The sequence below is a fragment of the Mercenaria mercenaria genome, unplaced genomic scaffold (genome assembly GCF_021730395.1).
Source record: "Mercenaria mercenaria strain notata unplaced genomic scaffold, MADL_Memer_1 contig_2826, whole genome shotgun sequence".
NCBI classification, from domain to species: domain Eukaryota; kingdom Metazoa; phylum Mollusca; class Bivalvia; order Venerida; family Veneridae; genus Mercenaria; species Mercenaria mercenaria.
In genome coordinates, this window is record NW_026460909.1 from 13,318 (window position 1) to 32,991 (window position 19,674).

The 19,674-nt window shown below is 30.8% G+C and overlaps 1 protein-coding gene across 1 annotated transcript in view; it reads right to left on the bottom strand.

The window, feature by feature from the left end:
- Positions 1 to 19,674, bottom strand: part of LOC128552468 (protein mono-ADP-ribosyltransferase PARP14-like) — a gene marked incomplete at its 5' end in the record, with an annotated part of 68,967 nt that overhangs the window by 8,233 nt on the left and 41,060 nt on the right. The window contains 4 exons of the mRNA XM_053533507.1: positions 909 to 1,091; positions 3,588 to 3,712; positions 8,060 to 8,286; positions 9,386 to 9,618. Coding sequence (XP_053389482.1) covers positions 909 to 1,091; positions 3,588 to 3,712; positions 8,060 to 8,286; positions 9,386 to 9,618 — 768 coding nt within the window. The remainder of the gene's footprint in view (positions 1 to 908; positions 1,092 to 3,587; positions 3,713 to 8,059; positions 8,287 to 9,385; positions 9,619 to 19,674) is intronic.

Sequence of the window (19,674 nt, forward strand, 5' to 3'; positions counted from 1 at the left end):
CCCCCACAGATATATTTTATCATTTGCTGGCACATAGGTAGAACAACCCACCAGTCCAACACTTAATATGAAGAAATTGTTCAAATGAACCTCTATTTTAGAGGTCATAAAAGGACCCCAATTTGCACAGAATTACGAGAGGACCTTACACTGGTGTTACAGGTTAAGCTTGGAAAGTTATTTCTATCTAAAGCTGTAGTGGCGCTTTATAAGGGAAGAAGTGTTGCTTAATGCTTAAATGAATATTTTATTTTTTGGTCAAATGCCACAATATGAACAATTTTAAGAAATGACTACTTTTTTAGGGATGCTACTGACCAAGTCTGATGAAGATCAATCAAACGTTTCGTGAAGAGAAAAGAATTTTCTATCTTTACTCCAGCTGCCCCTAATAGGGTCAAAATGCACCCATTTGAAGAAAACAAACTTGGGCCCAGACCTTATAAATAATGCTGCAATCCAAGTTTAATGAATATCTATCAACTGGTTCATGAAGTAAGCCATTAAAATATATTTCTATTTTCAACTCTAGTTGCCTCTAAAGAGTACCAAATATCTCCATTTGAATAAATGTTAGGAGTGGACGGTAAAATAACTTTTAAATCTGATGAAGATCTATTCAGCCATTCATGGAAACAAATTGAATTAAGTGTTCCCACTTGAATAAACTTGAGAAAGGTCCTTCAGCGTAATTCTGACCAGTAGTTGTACCGGAGATCTTTATGTTAAAATGTCGACAATGGAAGATGCACGCTCAACCATCCGTCATTACTTATAGACCACCCTGAACCACAGTGGTGCAGTTGAGCTATAAAGAATTAATTAATTGATTAAAGACAAGATATCTGTATATTTTTTGAAAGTTATTTGTTATATTACATTTAACATATTATATAGTCAGCTAATACCTGAATTTTACATTTTGTGCTTTTGAGATGTATGCAGTTTCTATTTTGTAATTCAAATCCTTGTCATATGGTATCAGTGACATGTAATATTCTCCTATGTCAATGTAGCTCCACTGGACAAGACTACTCATAAGTGCCGCCGAATGTTTTGCTTGCTCAAGAGAAGCAGCATCTCGCATTATCCTACAGCAATAACAAATATATAGAAATGAATATTTCAAAGAAAACAATGTTTTTAAATACCAAATAATTAACAAAAATGGGCTCCGTCAAACGAATAATACATCCGTTTACGAGCAAAATGTGAAAGGGCGGAAAAAGCGAGCATTTAAAAGAAGATTTGTCAGCAATTACTAGGGCTGGCGACTTCTAAAGTATATATAATTGATAAAATTTAAGACAAGAAACAGCAAGTAAACTAAACACAAATAGTAAAGTAGATTATTATATCTTCACTATACATGTATACTAGTATCTTTATCATATCTTATTGTTCTGGCACTGCTTGTGGTGGGAGCGGGATCTGGATAAGGGACACTACGACACAATATCCTGAAACTGAACTGAGAAATAAATTGGGGGAGAGGCGTCTCTGTGACCTTGGTCTTTAGACCGTTAATCCCGAAATCAATTGCGATCTTTCTCAAGTGGTACGTATTTATGAAATATTGAAAGCCGTAGCTATTATACTTTCGAAGAAACAATAACCAGACATTTTGTCAGGTCCTTGTGACCTTGCCCTTTAAGCCAATGACCACAAAATTAATTTGTATCTTCCTCAAGAAGTACTAATTACTTAGTCATTGAGTAAAGTTTAAAGCCATAAATATTACACTCCATGGTTTAGGAAACCAGTATCGGTCTCCCTATTACTGTGACTTATTCACTACATAGTTAACCGTGCTTTAATAATATACACTAAAATATGATAAATATTGCAAAATTTGACATGACAGATAAATAATGCAACCTAACTGGAAGGATGAGCCAAGTTGTAAATATATGATAAACGATGAATGTCTGTATTCCATAAAGTCTATCCTACTGAAACACCACAGGTGTTTGATGTATAACGCCAATAATCATACAAGGATCTTAAATTTTACCACTTGTCTACCTTCATGATTTGATTGGAAATTTTAATGATATATACTTATTGACTTTATTTGTGATGTATTAGCTCCTTGGACACTTTTCCAGATGTTAAGTTCTGAAATTCATTTACTGAAGCCATTTTTGCATAAAATAGGGAAGTAATGCACTGTCTCTTGCAGACTATCTGTAGATTGACTTTTAATACTGCTCAATTGTTTGATTTGAACGCGACAAAGTCTCATGACGTTATTATAGGTTTTAAGATTTGTATTGAGAATTTGAGAAATATGCACGAGTTCTGCCGCGGAAATATTGCGCGACTTTTATTATTAAGCCTGAGTGAAAACGATAATATTGTCGTTGAATGACTTTAAAACGCGACGGCATACATGGAATTGACGCAACAAATGACGTCACACATCCGATATGCAATTCTAACGTCAGCTTGGAAAAATGTTGATCTTTTAGGTTCCATTGAAACTGAACGGAGCTTTTAAATGAGTATGGCAAATATATTCATTTATATTAATAAAAAATACACCGACAGCAGGCCTTGTTATACCGTTTTCAGGCACAAAATTAGTAAGCAAAATGGTTTCCCAAGTTAATCATTATAATACAATGTAATAATTTTAAAAGAAACTAGAATCGATACTTTAGATAGTAAAGCATATTGACATATATTTCTTGTAATAAATTTATCCTACCAAAGGGTGGGTGGGGCTTGAACTTGAAAGTTTGTTTCATTCAAGGCCATCAAAAACAAACATTTTTAACTGGCCTCAATAATATATTAACTTCAGTTATATTTGAACAAATCGATGATAGACACCTTTGTATTTTATCATTTTGCTAGAATAATTTATTTAAATCATTTAATACTTTGTTGTAATTACTTTTAGAAAATATTTTCGGTGTACAACTTATTTCGAAATATTACGGCTGTATATCAATATGTTAAAAAAATTGTCAAACATGCCTGACAAAAATGTTCCATGTATTACTTATTTAAAAACAAAACTGACTATTAATCAACAACTTGTAGTCATACGAAAAAATAGGTCCGATTTAGTTCACATTGACTTTAGACTGACCTGACCTTAGACTGACCTTTAACGAGCAACTATTTCATCGAAATGCATTTCAATCCTAAAATGCAAACGATTTGCCAAACAAGCCAAGGTACTGATCATCTCTACATAGTTGGGTTGAATTTTCACCAGTAAATTCAGAGGAGTAGTCTGGACAAACTTTTATAATAATACGGACAGACAGATAGACTGACCGACAAGACAAAGTCCACATATAGGGAGATATAATAAAGCATTATCTTGTTGACTGGTCAGTCATTATTTTTGTTTACCATACCTTCAGTTTTTAGATATATTTCTTTTCCAAAAGGTTGCTGACATTATCAAGGATGACTCAAAATTAGCTAAGTCAATAATAGTACAATAGATCTAAGATGAATACACGATAAAAGCATATTATTATATAATATATGAAGAAGGCCGAAAGGTCGAAAGCTCCGGCTACTGCATTTAAGCGTTTTTAATTACATATAAACATATATAAAGCTTATACCTATGAATCTTATCAGATGCAGACATGACATTCGAGGAAATACCAGATATTAGTATATGTCCCTTATCTGATTCCAGTTGCATCTCGAGGTGGAACTGCCTAGCAATTGCTTCAATTTCCATCACCTAAATACAGCAAGGTATATTTAAACTTGTGAATACATGCTTCCCTTTCTCATACACATGAGTATATAAGTGAAATCTCGATTTTACATAATCTGAATTAAGAAATGCATTTAAGCTTGACTGTGAAAACATCAGTTACCGTAGTATGTAGAAGTTTAAATCCAGTTTCGGTAATAGTAACCGATATATTAGCCTAAATTCAACACAAGTTTCGTCTAGTGAGAATAATACACCCATATCCAAGCAATATGGGACAGGGCAGTAAAATGGGCATAAAGTAAATTTATAGAAACAAATATCTAAAAAAGAAATTTAATATGACACAATTGCCCCCACCTCCTGTCACTGTGTATGGTTTAATAACTCTAAGCCAAATTTTTAGATATATACAATCTAGTACGTTATGTGTATTTTTTTTTAACTAAGTCAATGTTTGGGTGAGTGAAATCTCAAACAGTGCACTGCTTCACACTCTATATTTCAATCCCATAATGTTGTATGACGCAAAAACTATTTAAGATACACGGTAGAGACCGTACAAGAGTTCCTCGCGTACTTTGAATTTTGTAAAATATAATGATTTTTAGAAGTGTACCGATAACAAGTAAAAATAGAAACAATGGACCCTGTGTCTATGAATCATTGAAATGAATGAATGATAGTCAATCTTAGTCATAATACTGATTGAAAGCGAATGTTATGACCTCGTGTGACGCAGAAAGGTGTTTAGTTTGTAGCTGTAATTTCGTAACAAAGCTCTCTATCTTTGCCGTTCGTCTGCTGCTAAAAGTGCAAATATAAAACATCGGTGTAAGTTATATTTTACTGGTACTGCAAGTTAATAAGTTCATGCTCTAAAAGACACGTTAGAGAAATTTGGGAAGTCTTGGCCAATTAAACATGTTGGCAAAATTAGATTACATTTGTCTTCACTAGCTTACAAAGTCAATACGCCGATTATCTTCAGTACTCCGATCATGCTATTGTCGCAAAATAAAAGTCCAGTTCGCGTAACGTAGTCTGATAGAGAAAAAGAGTGTAATTACACTGCCCAGCTATATAGATACCGCTGTTACAGCGAAGTGGTAGTGAGTCTGCCTTAGGCGTGAGCGGTCCTGTGTTCGAATTCAAGTCAGAGCTGATATAGTTGCAAGATGTTCAAGATGTTCTATATTTTTAGCGAACAGTATAATGGTTCATTGTTTAGCAATCCAGCTCACTGTTGAAGTAACATGAAATGCACCTAAATATAGAAGGATTTTACCGTGTATTATCTTGTTGATTAGAACAACGTTTCGCAAAATGACCTACTTTTGGCTACTTTTGGCTATTCCGGTTGGCTCCCTCGTATTTAAAACTGCATTTTATTCCAGATTAGTATCCGTTCCTGGTGTAATTCGAACGTGTTAGAATGGAAATAGATATTAGTTTTGCGTGCTTTGTTGGAAAACATGTTTTTTTCCCCATTCAGATGCGTCGTACATATAATTGATCACTCAGGCCTTCGTGATAGATTACTACGCATCTGAACTCAAAACCGTGTTTTATTTGCCAATAAAGCACGCAAAACAAATCATTTTCCCAAATAGAAAACATCCAGTATATTTTGTCAGTTTGTTGTTTCTACTCTAAAGGTCCAAGAAGAGTTACGTACCCTTGATCTCAAAATTTTCTTGCTCATAACTATACACTTCTGGTTTAAATATTGTAAAGGTATCTATTGTTATGAAATAGGTGGACACTTGTCTGCATTTCCAAGCTTTTTAACTTCATACCCGTGTTTTGAAAAAATAGTTACTATCTCTCTACATGGAAAACAAACTTTTATGTCCTTAATGCAAACTTTGACTAAATCAAGGGCTATAAATCTGGTCCCAAAGCAAAACTCAGCTATACAAATTCGCACGCTGAATAATATTGCTAAATGGCTTCATGGCTCTAGTTCAAATAGTTGTATGGCATATGCAACACAAACTTCTAAGTACTTTATGTGTATTTTTATCTATGTCAAGGACCATAACTCTGGTCTGGCTGAGTGAAGTAAAAAACAGAACACCAGGTGCACAACTTCACATGCTAAATGTGTTCTCTTCTATGGCTTTTTGAAATACATGCGATACAAATTTTTATTCCGTTTATAGATATTGTTTTACTAAATCAAGGGGCATGACTCAGTCTGATCAACAGAAATCCTAATCAAAGCCCCAGGTGCACAACTGTACATACTGAATTATATTCCTATCATGTTTTATGACCCTATGTCAAATAATAAATCATCTGGTAGCATGGAATGCAACCAAGCAAAATAATAGCTAAAAACAGATAGACAGGATTGGGATTGACAAACGGCGATCACTCAACAATTTCAATCCAAAACAAATTGTTTCCCTTGTGTAAAGAGGGCTTAGGGTAAGTCTCTATGTAGTTTCATTACTTGGCCTATACTTTTCAATAGGAAATGTTTTTCAAGTAATACTAAAATGATGGCTCACCAAATCGCGAAGGAAAATGCCAAGAGCCCAATTGTTCGAAACTTTAACTTTTATCACTCGTGAACTCCATATCTTTGCCCAAGAAAGATAGATTTTTTTCATCTTACACGGAAACAAATACGCAAACTGATTTTTAGGATCCATCAAACATGCTTAAGGAAAAGATAACTTAAAGATATTTAGATTCTTAACTCAAGTATTTCCTTAAATAGGCCAAATGTTCCAGTGTGAAGAAATTTAACAAAAGACTTTATTAGAATGCTACAAATTAAATTTGATGAAGATCCATCTAGTTCTTCATTGGAAGTGATTCTACAGACTAAGTTTTGTGCAGATCAATCAAGCGGTACATGAAACAAGTTGTTTAAAGTTGTTTTTCTCTATTTTTTAGCTCTAGCGTCTCCTAAGTGTGGCTCATTTTGAATACATTTAGGATAAGACCTTATAATGATGCTAATAATAAAGATCCGTCAAGAAGTTCTTTTATTTCTGTTTTACCCCTCGCAGCCCTTAAAAAGGGTCAAGCAGTAACGAGAGCGGACTTTTCCAGGATAATATATATTTCAAATTTAGTGTAATTCTGACCGATAGTTTCAGAGGATAAGCTGTTTATGTTTATTGTGGACGACGGATAATTGACGACTGACGATGGACAATGAACGCCGGACCATCCAACTACACTAACGGAAAGATACTAAAAAGAATAATCACGTTATATCAAGTATATTAGATTTCCAATGATAACGTCTGATAACGTCTGATCACATAAAAAATGCAGTTAATTTAAGAAGTAATATACAGGAGAAATATGTTTTAATGTATCGAAACAATACAAAGAGATTATACGCTCGCAGAATAATTCCGGGTGAAGTATACACTCGGTGCATATATATAAAATATATCAAAACGTTGTCCTGCTGCAAATGTATATTATTTTGATTCTAATACGTCTTTTATGTAAATAAGTAGATGCAATAGAGAAGCACTATTTCCTGGCTCATGTGTGCCTAATGCGACACCGTGTTTTATAGGCGGCGTGTATTGGAATGCAACGAATGAAAAATTTACCATGTGTTCGTCGTTTATAATAGCCTTTACTTCTTCCAATTAATCACTTTTGTGTTCTATCTTTATTAATGCGATTAAGGTGTATAAATAACAAAATATTTTTGTTGATTCAGTTAAATCTAATCTTTTAGAGTATTAAGTGAAATACCGGTAATCATTTTTTACGCGCTAATAATAAGGTCCCGCACTTTTTCGTAGCGCCCACGGTCTATATCTTTTTCAGGTTTAGTTGCAACGTTAAAGATTAATAGTTAAAACGCGTAGAAAAATAATCACATTCATTTTGACATATTAAAATATAAAATGTAATGCTAAAATAATAAAAATGATATTGAACGGACGCTATGACATCAATGGTACTGTCACCTGACACAAAACAACAACCCTATCGCCATCTTGTTATCTGCGGATTGAAAACGGGTGCAATGCGCTGCGATAGCATTTGTAGCCTGCAATATTTCAATTTTTGAATGTTGGTGTGCCAGTATGAAACCACTCTAATTTCTTGTACAGTCACACCATGATTTGAACTCGCCCGCTGTTTCTGTCTGATCACTCCATACTACTTTTGGTGGCGTATTAACATTTAAATAAAATAGCAGACCAAACGTAGTGGCGCTGTTTTAGGTGCCTTAACGGCGCCAAATAACATGTCAACATGACGTTAATATGGTCATGTTTCAACGAAAACGCGCTATGAGTGTTCATATTAGAATATCGATTACAATTACAATTAACGATTTCCATATCCCTGGAAAGGAGAGTGAAATAAATTAAAATCCTTTACCTGATTTTCATCCATTTTCATTATTATACTATCCTCAAAGAGTTTAAAGTGGATATCTTTTTCAAAGCAGCTTTCCAATTTCTTAACAGCTTGGTTGATTATATCTTCCGACAAAGCAAGTATAACAAATGTTACTGAATTAGGATCCGTTAGTGTCTGGGTTTTTTTGTTCCCTTTTGATCTTCTATTCTGATCATCTGCTTTTTCTCGACTCCACCATCCTGTAACTATAGTTTTCAATATATACATAAAAATTATAATACTTGATTTCTTGGGATTAATAAAGCTTTTTAACAGTACTACAGTAATGTATTGTCGTGCATGTTTTCCTGGATTTCCGACTGGTAATAATTGGTTTTCTGATAACTTACCAAAACGACTCGCAGGTGTGATCACCTGATTTGAAACTGACAGAAAAAAAAGTCTTAAATGTCTATATAAAGCAGAGAAGCTCAATATTACACAGGTGAGATATATTGAACGTATGAATCGTTATAAAATGAGGTTTTAATTTCAATTTTCTAATAAATGATAATTAGAAGGGTTTTAGAAGGTATTTTTTGGTACAGTAGTTTACTCAAAGTGAATAATATGTATTTTTACAATAAAATATCATTTATAAATGTTAAACAGCTTCGTTCCAAAAATAATATGACCAAACATTTGAGAAATCAACTGTAAACCTTCGTCAATTTTGTTAAATGCGTACATGTAATCAATTGATAGATATTTTGATAATTATATATGATACTGTGTAACTACTGCTGCATTAAGTCATTTAAGAAATGAAATGATTTTTTTTCCGGTGTTCATGCGAAATGAACGACAGAATAGGGTGGGAAATCCACGAATCGCGCTTATTCTGTCGTTCATTTCGCATGAACACCGAAAAAAAAGTTTCATTTCTTATATTTATATTATATTTCCTTTCCATTTGTAAACAAGATAATGTTATAAATTGCACCTATTTTGTAGCATTTAACTTCCCGGTCATTCTGTTCAACACACGGAGTAATGGCGACGTCATCTAAGGAACGTTCTTTTTGACTATACGCGGACGTCGTCAAAACAGCGGTTGGTTATCACTAAGCAGCGATGAAGTAAAGTTCGCGCCTTTCCTTTTGCTGTTCATACGAAATGAACGTCATAATTTTCAATGGAAAAGAATAGGGCGAATGTAAATATAAATGCATACCCGTAACGTTTCGAAATACGTTGCACACCAGACCACTTTCTAAGACTTTATTTTTACCTATCAATCTAATTATTTTAAGCAATGTGACCAGTAAGGCAAATTATGGAATTAACACTTGAAAACAGTCTTACAGAAGATATTCTTAGCCTTTCTAGGGGTCGGATGTGGCCTATCATTCTCTTTAAGAACGAATTTCTGAAAATTTGTTGTCCCAAATACTCTTCTCAGTGCTTCGTTAAATGCTTCAACCGCTTTTAAGTTCTGATCACATAAGTATATGTCGGTTACGGTGCTTTCTCGAACTTCATGGAAGAAGATCTTTACAGCTTCCACTATTACCGAGGTGGCTTTAGATATAGGATATCTGTAAAATATCAATGCATTCTTACAAATTAAGAAGCCAGGTTGTTAACAAAAAAATCGAAAACAGTTAATCAAAAGATACTTAACATTCAAAATGTTTTGATTTCGGGTAAATATCTATTCATGCAAATACTAATACATAACGGCAAATAAACAAATTTGAACGTAATATAACTAAAATGTAATATATACTAACAACAACAGCAGTAGTATATAAAATACCGCAACGGAGCCCTATTTGACCTTATTTAACCTTTTGACCACTTCTAAAAAAAGCAAAGTCAAGCAATTAAAAAAAAAATAAATAAACAAGTTTTCATAGTACTATATGAAAACCTATAGTAAAATATGATTAAACACTTCCACCAAATATTTATCAAAATCCTACCACGAAAACATGGTCAGTTTAACCTCACTTAACCTCTTATCCCTATTTTGTGCACCTTAACCTTACCCCAAACTTATAATACTAACTCGCGAAGCTGGAACCTTCGGTTGCACTCGATACACCTGTATCCTCAAAATCTTTTAAATCATCTTTAGCTAAACCGAATGAAAACCTCTGATTTAACTAAAGATGATTTAAAATGAAGAAAACATATATTTTTATTCAAAAATAGTTTCCATTTAAAAACTTTAAACACTACACCGAGAGATAAAATGTAGAATAGGTTTGGCCTAATATAACATACAGGAAGTAAAATATAGTGTGGTTGAATTTAGACCACATTTATTTTCTGCTTAAATCACCCTTCTACTTCCTTGTTTTGTAATCCTTCTACATAGATAAAACAACTGTTAAAGACATTAGAAATGACACAAAATGTACACAGTACCAATAAATACATTAATAATTATCCATGAAACAAGAAAATTTCAAACTAAAAATAACACAGACCGGGAAAACCAAATGCTAAATATAACAAATATAACAAGGTCAGGTTATTTACAAATCTATCTCCCTTTAATAATTGAAATTAAAAAAAACAAGTAATATCTCCCTTTGATAACTGAAATTCATACAAATTATTTTAATTAATATTGGAAGAATAAAATTACTTTAGGAGCTGTTATTATTTAAAAACAAAAAGTAATTGAATAAATTATAACACATGAAAAATAAAATTATGATAATTTCAAAACCATAACATTATTATAATAAAGAATATACGTTATATAAGAACGGTTTCAACTTTTATATCATTGAGTCGAGTTGTGTTACGATTTGTTCCGGAAGTTAATCTGACGTTTCCTTGTCTGTTTAAAGGTAGCTTGCAGTATGGTTTGTGTACTGGGTCGTCTTGTCTGTTAACGGTTACAGCCTGCTGTTATGACATTGACTGGTTGTGCACATAAAGAATTCTTCCGTCAATGTCGTGATAGCACTGAATTGCCTTACTTCGTTCTTGTCTCTAGTTTCGAAGGTTTCGGGAGGCAACGAACAATGGGGTTGAAGGTGATTCTGGCTGCAAAACCGGGCAGGTTTGATGATTTAGGAAAAACCAGCTGTATGATGAGCCTACAGATGAGGTCTCTTAGGAAAGACTAATGGTTCACCCCGGCGCCGGGTGTGCACGTAATAAATTCTACCTGGCGTCGGGGTTAAAATAAATGTACGCAACACGGCTTTGCACTTTTTTAACAACTATTAAACAAGTATTACAAGATTTAAGTACAAACAACTGAAATCACTCAACCGTTTGAGTATGCCATAGGCATATGCATGATTGAACATACGCTTTTGAATATTGTTCAACCATGCATCGTCGAATGGTTTCAGTTGTTTATACAACATTTACGAACATAGTTCTTTAATGTTATACAACATAACCGCGTTAAGGTATTAGAGCATTTAAGTATTATCATTATTCTGTGTTAATCACAATTTTAGGAGGGTGTAGGTTCGAGTCCTACCGGAACCCATTTTTTAGTAAAAATGCTTTTTTAATAATTTTAAATACATATAATATAAATGAATAAAAAACAAATATATTGTGTAAAAGAAAGGAAATTTACTGAAAGTATAAATCCTCAATATGTTACAACAAAAAATGGTAGACTTATGTTAAGAGCTCAGTGTGCATCCTGTGGTAATATAAAAACACAATTTGTTAAACGTTCTGGAGGTGCAATTGATATTCACAAAGCAATGTTACCTTTATTACCTAAAAAGGGGTTAACACTTCCGGGTTTTCGCTATTGTGGGCCTGGAAACGCTTTAGATACTGGACAACCCATAAATGAACTAGATGCAGTATGTAGAGATCATGATATCTGTTATAGTTCAAAAGTAAGTAAACAAAAATGCGATAAGCAAATGCTTTCCGACTTAAATAACACTAAATCAAAAACATTTGGGGAAAAGATTGCAAAACATTTAGTTGTGAAACCTATAATTAAAACGAAATACAAACTTGGGCTTGGACAGGAACAACAGTTCCTTATGGGCTTAACGCCCAGACAAAAACGAAAGTCAAAAAACGGGAAAAGGGGGCAGAGTACACCCCCGAAATAACTGTACCAAGCTACCGCTGGAGCGATGAATTAGCAGAAGAATTACACAAACCAATTAAAAGAAAATTTAGGAAACGAAGAGTGATAGTTAATGACATTGATGATACTTGGTCAGCTGATTTAGTTGACATGCAAGCTTTTTCAAAATATAATAAAGGAGTAAAGTACTTGTTAACCGTTATTGATATATTTAGTAAATATGCTTGGGTTATTCCATTAAAGAATAAAACTGGAGAATCTGTTACTGAAGCATTTGAAAAAATAATTTCTGAAGATAGAATTCAGGAGCGAAAGTCCCCGAAGACTGCAAGGATTCCAACAAATTTATGGGTAGATGAAGGAAAAGAATTTTATAATAAAAAGTTCGAATCATTTTTAAGTAAATATAAGATTAATATGTACCATACATTTAATGAAGGAAAGGCTGTAGTTATTGTAAGATTTAATAGAAGTTTAAAAAGAATAATATAGAAATATTTTACAGCAAATAATACTTATACTTATTTAGATAATTTGCAGGATATGGTTGATAAATATAACAAAACAAAACATTCTAGTATAAAAATGACACCAACCGAAGCTAGTAAAAACTTAAATAAAGGTACTGTTTACTTTAATTTATATGATCGTTTAAAGATACCAAAGAGTGAAGCAAAATTTAAAATTGGTGATCGAGTTCGCTTAAGTAAACTTAAAAGACATTTTGAAAAAGGATATACACCAAACTGGACAGAGGAAATATTTATAATTTATGGAATTAATAATACAAATCCCAGAACATACACTATTAAAGATTTAAATGATGAAATAATTCAAGGTTCATTTTATGAACAAGAACTTTTACCTACTACACAAGAGGTTTTTAGAATAGAAAAAGTTATTAGACGAGACTATAAGAAAAAACAAGCTTTAGTAAAATGGAAAGGTTACAATAAAAGATTTAATAGTTGGGTTCCGTTTAGTGAATTGGAAGAAATTTAAATTGAAAATATTAATATTAAATTATATAAATGAGTAATAAAAATCTAATTTCTAATAAAAATGGAATAGAAACAATAGATCAATTAATTATTCACTTAACTAAACTAGCTGCTGCTTACAGAAAAAGTTATAAATTTTGTGGGAGAGTAAGTACTGGGTTATATATTACAGCAGGTATCTTTGGTTGCTCAGCTGCATTAGCACTTGTTCCAGCTATTCCTATATTTGTAGCAGTTGCTGGCGCTGTTCCAACAATAATTACCATATTTACTAATAGACTAAAACTTGACGACAAGAAATTAATTTTAAAAGCACATCATCACAAAATAAAACAACTTATAACAAAAGCACGCATCGGAAAAGTAAATAAAGAAGATCCAAATAAAGTTATTCAGGATATTTTTACAATTGGACTATTAGAAATGCAGAAAGAAAAAAATATTCAACACCTCTTGAAATGCACATGAAGGAATTTAAACTTAACGGATATAAAAGTAAAAAAGAAGAAGAGTTGTATTAAAGGTTATTAAAGATTATTAAAGACTATTAAAGATTTTTTCTATAAGTATTTTATATAAATGAGAAAAATTATATCAGTTGAAGGTAATATTGCATCAGGAAAAAGTACGTTTTTAGATATTATTAAAGAATATAATCCTAATTTTAATATAATTCCAGAACCAATTCACGAATGGCAAAATGTTATGGACAGGGCTACGCCCTTCGGAGGCAAAGCCTCTAATCCAAGCGGAAATTCATATAACCTTTTTGAACTTGCTGCTCAAGAACCTTAAATATTTATTTCTTTTTCAGCTAACAACTTTAAACAGTCATATAAAAATGTTATCTTCTGCTAAACAGTTTGATGGTGTTTCTGTCCTTGAACGTTGTTATTTAACTAACAGTAACGTTTTTACAAAACAACATCACGACAACGGTGTTATAAATGACCCCGAGTGGGCAGTATACAATCTTTTCTTAACTAATCATATTATAAAACCATACGGAAAAAACCCAATTGATGGATTTGTTTATGTAAAACCGACCCAGAAATATGTTTTAAAAGACTTCAAAAAAGAAACAGAACGAAGAAAATAGAGTTGGTTTAGATTATTAGAAAAACACACAAATTAAACGAAGAATGGTTAAACAGAATGTCTCAAGAAGGTATTAAAATTTTAACAGTTGATAAACAATTTAGAAAAAATGACTTTAAAATCTTATTTAAAAGATATAGATAATATAAACAAATTTCTCAAATCAATATAATTTCTTTAGGTGCGTTTTTAAAGATTTTTTCTATAAGTATATTATATATAGATGGTTAATAGAAAGATAGATAGAATGATTATGCCAAAATTATCTAGCACTTTAGGAGAAATAATGAATCCAGACAAAAATTCATATAAAAAAGTTCTTAAAAGAAGAAATGTTATTAAATATTGGTTAAATCAAATAGTTAGCGTTGAATATAAAAATCATGTCATTGATAAATTACAAAATGTTATAGATCCTTATCTTTTAAAAAATAATTTATTTGAATGGGACTGTGGTTGTCTATTAACTGAAGAAGAAAATGCTGAAAGATTATGTGATTGTCCCAGACCAAATAATATTCGAAACAATCCTAAAAAATGTTATTGCAACCAATTGGGATACTAATGAAGAAAAAACATATAAAAGCACTTATGCAGCATCCAAAGACCTTAATATTAATTCAGGGTTAATAACAATGTGCTACAAAGGAAAAAACCAAGTTAAAAGTAGAATATCAAAAACCAGCGGAAAAAGATATAAATTTAAATATTTTAATTCATCTTAAACTTTATTTATTTTATTATTTTTTTAATCCTTTTTTCCTTAGTGATTTTTTTTCTAAATATAATATATAGATGGAAATTGAGAGATCCGCAAAACAATATTATAAGAAATTTGAAATTAAAATTACATATAGACAAGATCCAAAGAATCAATTATATTTAACTATAAACGACTCTTATGAAATACTTAAATCTGAACCTAAAACTTTAAAAGGTATAAAAATAAACGTTGTTTTAAAATTTAACTTTGTAAAAATGAGTGCAACTGATACAATATATAAATCAGCATATTTTCAATCAAGGCTTTAGAAATAATTAATACAAATGAATCAAAAACACTTTAGCCAAGCTTTTGATGAAATAATAAATAGAATTGGTAATTGGATTTCAGAGGAAGTGGCTGGAGAATAGAGTCAGTTGATGCTCATTGTATAATAGATATAAGTATAAATCCATTGGCTGCTTCAAGTTTATTTAGAATTACCAAAACCATTACAAAATTCAATGAAAGGATTGATAAATAAAAGAATGATGATAACGATGCTTTAGATGGTGTCATTTAGCTTATAAATTTCCTGTAACAAAACATTCTGAAAGAGTTTCAAATTATAAAAAACATATAAACGATCTTGATTATACTGGAATAATGTTTCCTGTTACATTAAATCAAATACCTAAAATAGAAGTTTTAAATGAAATATCATTTAATATATTTGGTTATGAAGAACCTGCAGGTATTTATCCATTGTACATATCAAAATATCAATACGAAGAACACTGTGACATGTTGCTAATTACTAATGATAAAATAACTGATGATGACTGTAAGAGGGCTAAAGCCACTGTAGTCCAACATTATGTTTGGATAAAAGACTTTAATAGATTAATGTTTAATAAAACCAAAGATCAACATAAAAAACACTTCTGTAAAAGCTGTCTGCAACATTTTACTCAAGAAAGAATATTAAATGAACATGTTGAAAATTGTTTAGCTATCAATGGTGTTCAGGGTGTTAAAATGCCAAAAGAGGGAAGTAAAGTACAATTTAAAAATTATCATAAAGGTTTAGCAGTACCTTTTGTAATTTATGCTGATTTTGAATCAATAACTAAGAAAGTTTTAACTGCTTTACCATCAACTGAATCTTCATTTACTGAACATATCAAAATCATATAGATTTGTGGTTACGGTTATAAAGTTGTTTGTTGTTAGACGATAAATATACATAAACCAACCCAGATTTATAGAGGTCCTAATGCAGTTTATAAGTTATATGAAAAAATGCTTGAGGAAGAGGAATATTGTAAAGAAATATTTAAAGAACATTTTAACAAAAGATTTGAGAATGTCTTAAAAAGATGAAAGTGAATTTAAAAAGCAGAAATCTTGTCACATTTGTGAAAAAGAATATAAGGAAAATGAAAATCCTGTTCGAGACCATTGTCATATAACAGGAAAATTCAGAGGAAGTGCTCACTCAGAATGTAATATTAATTTTAGACTAACACACAAAATTCCTGTTTTTGTTTCATAATTTAAGAGGTTATGACGGTCATTTTATTATGCAACAAATAGGAAAATTTAAAAAAGAAATTAATGTATTCCTAACAATAGGAAAGATATATGGCATTTATGATTTCCGACTTGGTCTTTATTGATTCATTCCAATTTATGTCTCATCATGGATAACTTAGTAAAAAATATCCAGAATTTAAATACACATCAACTGAATTTAATTGTGAAAGTGTTGAATTATTAAAGACAAAAGGTGTTTTATCCATATGGTTACATGGATTCATTTCAAAAAATTCAAAGAAACAAAATTACCTTCTAAAGAAGATTTTTATTCAATTTTAAATGAAACACACATATCTGACAACGAATATGAACATGCTAAAAATGTTTGGAATAAATTTAAAATTAAAACAATGGGAGAATATCATGATCTATATTTAAAAACTGACGTATTACTTTTAGCCGATGTATTCGAAAATTTTAGAAAATTATGTTTGGAGTACTACAAATTAGATCCTTGCCATTATTTTAGTAGTCCTGGTTTAGCTTGGGGTGCAATGTTAAAAATGACTGGAGTTAAGTTAGATTTAATAACTGATATTGATATGTATCTTTTTATTGAAAAGGGACTGAGAGGAGGAATAAGTTATATTTCAAACAGATACAGTAAAGCAAACAATAAATATATGAACGATTATGATCCTAAACTTGACAGCAAATACATTATGTACCTCGACGCCAATAACCTTTACGGTTGGGCCATGTGTCAGCCTTTGCCCTCTGGAAACTTTAAATTTATATCCGAAAAACAATTCAAGAAATTAATTTCAAAAGGTAAAACTAACTTTATAATTGAATGTGATCTTGAATATCCAAAAGAATTACATACTGTACATAATGATTATCCTTTAGCTCCTGAAAAAATTATTATACCTGATCAATGGCTTTCCAATTATAGTAAAAATGATAAAACAGAATTTGAAATAGGAAAAAGTAATGTAAAAAAATTAGTTCCAACTTTAATGAAAAAACAAAATTATGTAGTTCATTATAAAAATCTTGAACTATATACACAATTAGGGTTAAAAGTAACAAAAATACACAAATATTAACTTTTGACGAAAGTCCTTGGTTAAAAAATATATTGATTTTAATACTCAAAAAAGATCTAAAGCAAAAAATTCATTTGAAAAGGACTTTTTTAAGTTAATGAACAACTCTGTATTCGGTAAGACGATGGAAAATTTACGCAAGAGGGTTAATATTAAATTAACCCATGATGAAAACCTTTTATTAAAATATATAGCCAAACCTTCATTTGTTAGTTCAACGATGTTTAACAAGAATTTGTTTGGTATTCATAGAATAAAAGAAAGTTTGTTATTAAACAGACCTTGTTATGTTGGAATGTGCATTCTAGATTTATCAAAATATTTAATGTATGATTTTCATTATAATTATATTAAGGAAAAGTACGAGGGTAATTGTAAATTACTATTCACTGACACTGATTCATTATGTTATGAAATAAAAACCAAAGATGCATATGAGGATTTTTATAAGGACAAAGATTTATTTGATAATAGTGATTATGATAGTAATTCAAAATTTTATTTCGACAATAATAAAAAAGTAATTGGAAAATTTAAAGATGAAGCTGCCGCCATTCCCATTGTTGAATTTGTTGGATTAAGAAGTAAAATGTATTCATATTTATTAGAAAACGAAGTAAATGTTAAAAAATGTAAAGGAATTAAAAAACTTGTTGTTAAGAAAACAATAGTTCATAAAAATTACAAAGATACTTTGTTTAATTCAACCCATCTTTATCATGTTATGACGATAAAAGATATATTCTTGATAATGGTATTGATACATTAGCTTATTCTTAAATTAACTCTTAAATTATAGAACCATAAATTGTTAATTGAATATTCATAACGTTTAAAAAATTAATATAAATAACATCATTTATTTTAAATTTATTAGCATAATTAATAGAAATAGATTCATTTTTTCTGTTATTTTTTACATTGTAACTTTGAAGAATTACATTTTCTTTATTTTTTAGTTGTAATTTAGCTTCTCCTTTATCTAATTTAATTGCATCAACAAGAATAATTAAAATGCAATTAAAATTAATTCTTACATTATTACCATTTTGAACTAAACCAGGACTAGCATTTACAGTTTTCCATTGAAATAATCCACTACCGGTATCTTGAGTATAACATGTTAGAAACAATGGAGGTTTTCTTATTATTTGTTCTTCTATTTTATTTACTTTTTCATCTATATTATTAGATATTCCCATTATATAATTATTCCAGTTAAATAAAAACACAGTAATTAAATAAAGTTTTAATTAAAGTTGTAATCCAAAAATTTGCTTTCTTTATAATTTATATATTCCTCCAAAAGTTTGCTTTCTTTATAATTTATATATTCCTCCAATATGTAGAATTTGACATAACTATCCGACATAAAAACAAATGGTATTTCGTAGATGATGAATCGTCATAAGGATGAATGTCAAACATTGTCCTTTCTGTTAAATAAATTTTGATTTTTTTCTGATACATACATACACTGCCCGCTTCGGGCCCACTATCATCGATCTTGGATGTTATATTTACACTCCCACCGGGAAATGTACCTGTAAAACCCTCTTGCCACCACCTAAAAAGAAAATGTGATATTTTGCATTTTGTCGACTGGTGGGACGCCACTATAAAAAACCTGATATCTATTATATAAATTCCGGCTTTTTTTTACTGAGGACACATTTTTTAATAGTACAGCCGGTACAGCTAGTTTATATTCTTGGTTTGTGTTTATAAAATCTCTATAATCTACGATATTTCCAGATACCAAATTAAATGCACTAAAATAGCCCGCACCACTATTAATTATATTATCATATAATGAATATATCCAGACACCGTGGCGATCAAAATACTTTTTCAATTTTATGTTTAAGCTAAATCATCAAGTCGTTTTGTTGTAGCAACTTCAAAAGCAGTTAGATTGTCAACAGTATTCTTTGTTTTAGCTAATTGTTTTTCTTGTTTTAGAAAAACATTTTTTACTTTTGTAATTTCTTGGGTATTAGTAGAAATTTCTTGAGTATTAGCAGTAATTGATTCTCCTTGTTTAGTTGATATTTCAACTACAGAGTCCAGATCATTTATTTTTTTTTTAATTTTATTATTAATTTCGCTGATAT